At 51.5% G+C, this 2,146-nt stretch overlaps 1 protein-coding gene across 1 annotated transcript; it reads left to right on the top strand.

Moving 5' to 3' along the window:
• The first annotated feature begins 608 nt into the window (after positions 1-608).
• On the top strand, positions 609-1,850 carry LOC116246952 (NADPH-dependent aldehyde reductase-like protein, chloroplastic). The gene has a single exon (XM_031618872.2). The coding sequence runs from the start codon at positions 670-672 to the stop codon at positions 1,507-1,509; it is 840 nt and encodes a 279-aa protein (XP_031474732.1). The 5' UTR covers positions 609-669; the 3' UTR covers positions 1,510-1,850.
• Positions 1,851-2,146: the final 296 nt, after the last annotated feature.

Here is a 2,146-nt window from a genome sequence, read left to right on the forward strand (position 1 = left end):
CATCAGCATACCTTGTAATAGAGTTCCAAAAATTCGTCAATTTAGTTCAGCGAATCGAACATTTTATACAATTCAAATGGAGTTGTTACGCATATCGAACTAACGCATTTTTATAAGATATCTCAAGCAGAGTCTAAGTCCTAAAGACTTTTCGATAATGTAGTTAAAAGAAAAATATACATATTTATTCCAAACACCGTTTTCCACCGCAAGTTAGAAGGAGGGCCTACATTTCTCGTAGTATTTTTCTTTTTCCTAAAAGGAAAAAAATTATAATTGATAGTAATCTAAGTTTTTATTCGTTATGTGGTTGATATCTATCTTTATGTCTATAAAATTATTTATGGCGAACGAGAAAATACTTGCGAAATTAAAGCAAAGAAGGCCTTCTTTTTAAGGGAACCCCAATTTAGAAGAACCGTTAGCTCCATGGATTGGGAGACCCGAATTCGAACCTTGACCACCACGGGATCCCGTTCCTTCCTCTCTCGTGGGTCCCACTTTTGGATTCTGGAACTTTGCCGCGGAGGAAGAAATTCTACTTTAACTTCTCATCCGAATCCAACGAATGTGGGCCCCGCAAGTCGCGTTGGTATAAATGCAGGCGCCCCCTCCCCTCCTTCCACCGCAGAGAAACCCTTACACGTGTTGAGCAGTTTCCCGACCACCATGCCGGTATCCGCCGCAGCTACCGCCGAGGCCACGGCCACCATCGACGACACACCCCACTGCCTGACATTGCAGGACCGGGTGGTGATCGTCACCGGTGGCTCTCGCGGAATCGGCCGCGGAATAGCCCTCCACCTCGCTCAACTCGGCGCTCGTGTGGTCGTCGCCTATGCCTCTTCCGCCACCGACGCCGACGGAGCCGTCTCGGCCATCAACTCCTTCCCCCCTTCCCCCGCCCTCACGCAGCCCCGAGCCATTGCTGTCCGGGCCAACGTCTCCGACGCCGCCGACGTCAAGGCCCTCTTCGACGCCGCCGAGGCGTTCGGCGGTGGGGCCCCGGCGTACGTCCTGGTGAACTCCGCCGGGGTCCTCGACTCGACGTACCCGCCGATATCCGCGACGTCGGAGGAGGAGTGGGAGCGGATATTCGAAACGAACGCCAAGGGGACGTTCCTCTGCTGCCGTGAGGCCGCGAACCGGCTGAGGCGCGGCGGTGGCGGCAGGATCATCAACATTTCGTCGTCGCTGGTGGCCGCGCTCCGGCCGGGATATGGCGCCTACATCGCATCTAAGGCCGCGGTGGACGCGATGACGAAGATCTTGGCGAAGGAACTCAAGGGCTCCTGCATCACCGCCAACTGCGTCGCGCCGGGCCCGGTGGCCACCGAGATGTTCTTCGCAGGGAAGACACCGGAGGTGGTGGAGCGTATCACCTCGGAAAGTCCAATGGGCCGTCTCGGGACGCCGGAGGACGTCGCCGCCGTCGTGGGATTCCTCGCCGGAGACTCTGGCCTGTGGGTGAACGGTCAGGTTATTAGGGTCAATGGTGGGTATATTTGAAAAGAAGGAGATGTCTGTGGTCCTCCTTCCTCAGTCCTGGCTCTTCCCGCATTTCTTCGGACCGATGAGTCCTCGTTAGTGGTCCACTGTGAGCGTTTTTGGGGTGTTTTCTTGAGGGAGGCAGAAGTTTGCGATTTTGCTGGACTTGTTGAGAAATGAGAACTTCGTGAACAGTTGCACGGTTATGTGTAAAGATGGGGTTTTGGTATCATAGGAGATCTTCTTTCTGTATAATTAGGAGCAGTTGAAAAGAAGAGTTTCTGGGTATTGCATGTCTCTTGTAGATCAGTGTTTGTACAATCCTTAAAATCAAGAAACTTTGATTTCCCGAGTTCCTACCATTTGCGAGTTGCTTGCAAAGAAAAAGAAAACGCTTGTCGTGGAAACATAAAATTCGTGATATCCGGTTCTTGAAGTTACAGGAACAGGAAACCCATTTGTAAGGTTTTGGTGGCTGTAGCTGTAATTTGCGAAGCTGTAGGCTGGGCCTGGACACTGGGATCATCTTGGTGTAGAACTCGTGCCTAAAATCCAGAACTTGTTGTTAAAATCGAGATCCTGTTCTCGTTGTAGTTCTTCAAAGTTCCAGGGTTGCGGATTATTGATCTTGATTTTCGGGGGAAGACGTTGCGGCGAA

The sequence above is a fragment of the Nymphaea colorata genome, chromosome 2 (genome assembly GCF_008831285.2).
Source record: "Nymphaea colorata isolate Beijing-Zhang1983 chromosome 2, ASM883128v2, whole genome shotgun sequence".
Taxonomy (NCBI): Eukaryota; Viridiplantae; Streptophyta; class Magnoliopsida; order Nymphaeales; family Nymphaeaceae; genus Nymphaea; species Nymphaea colorata.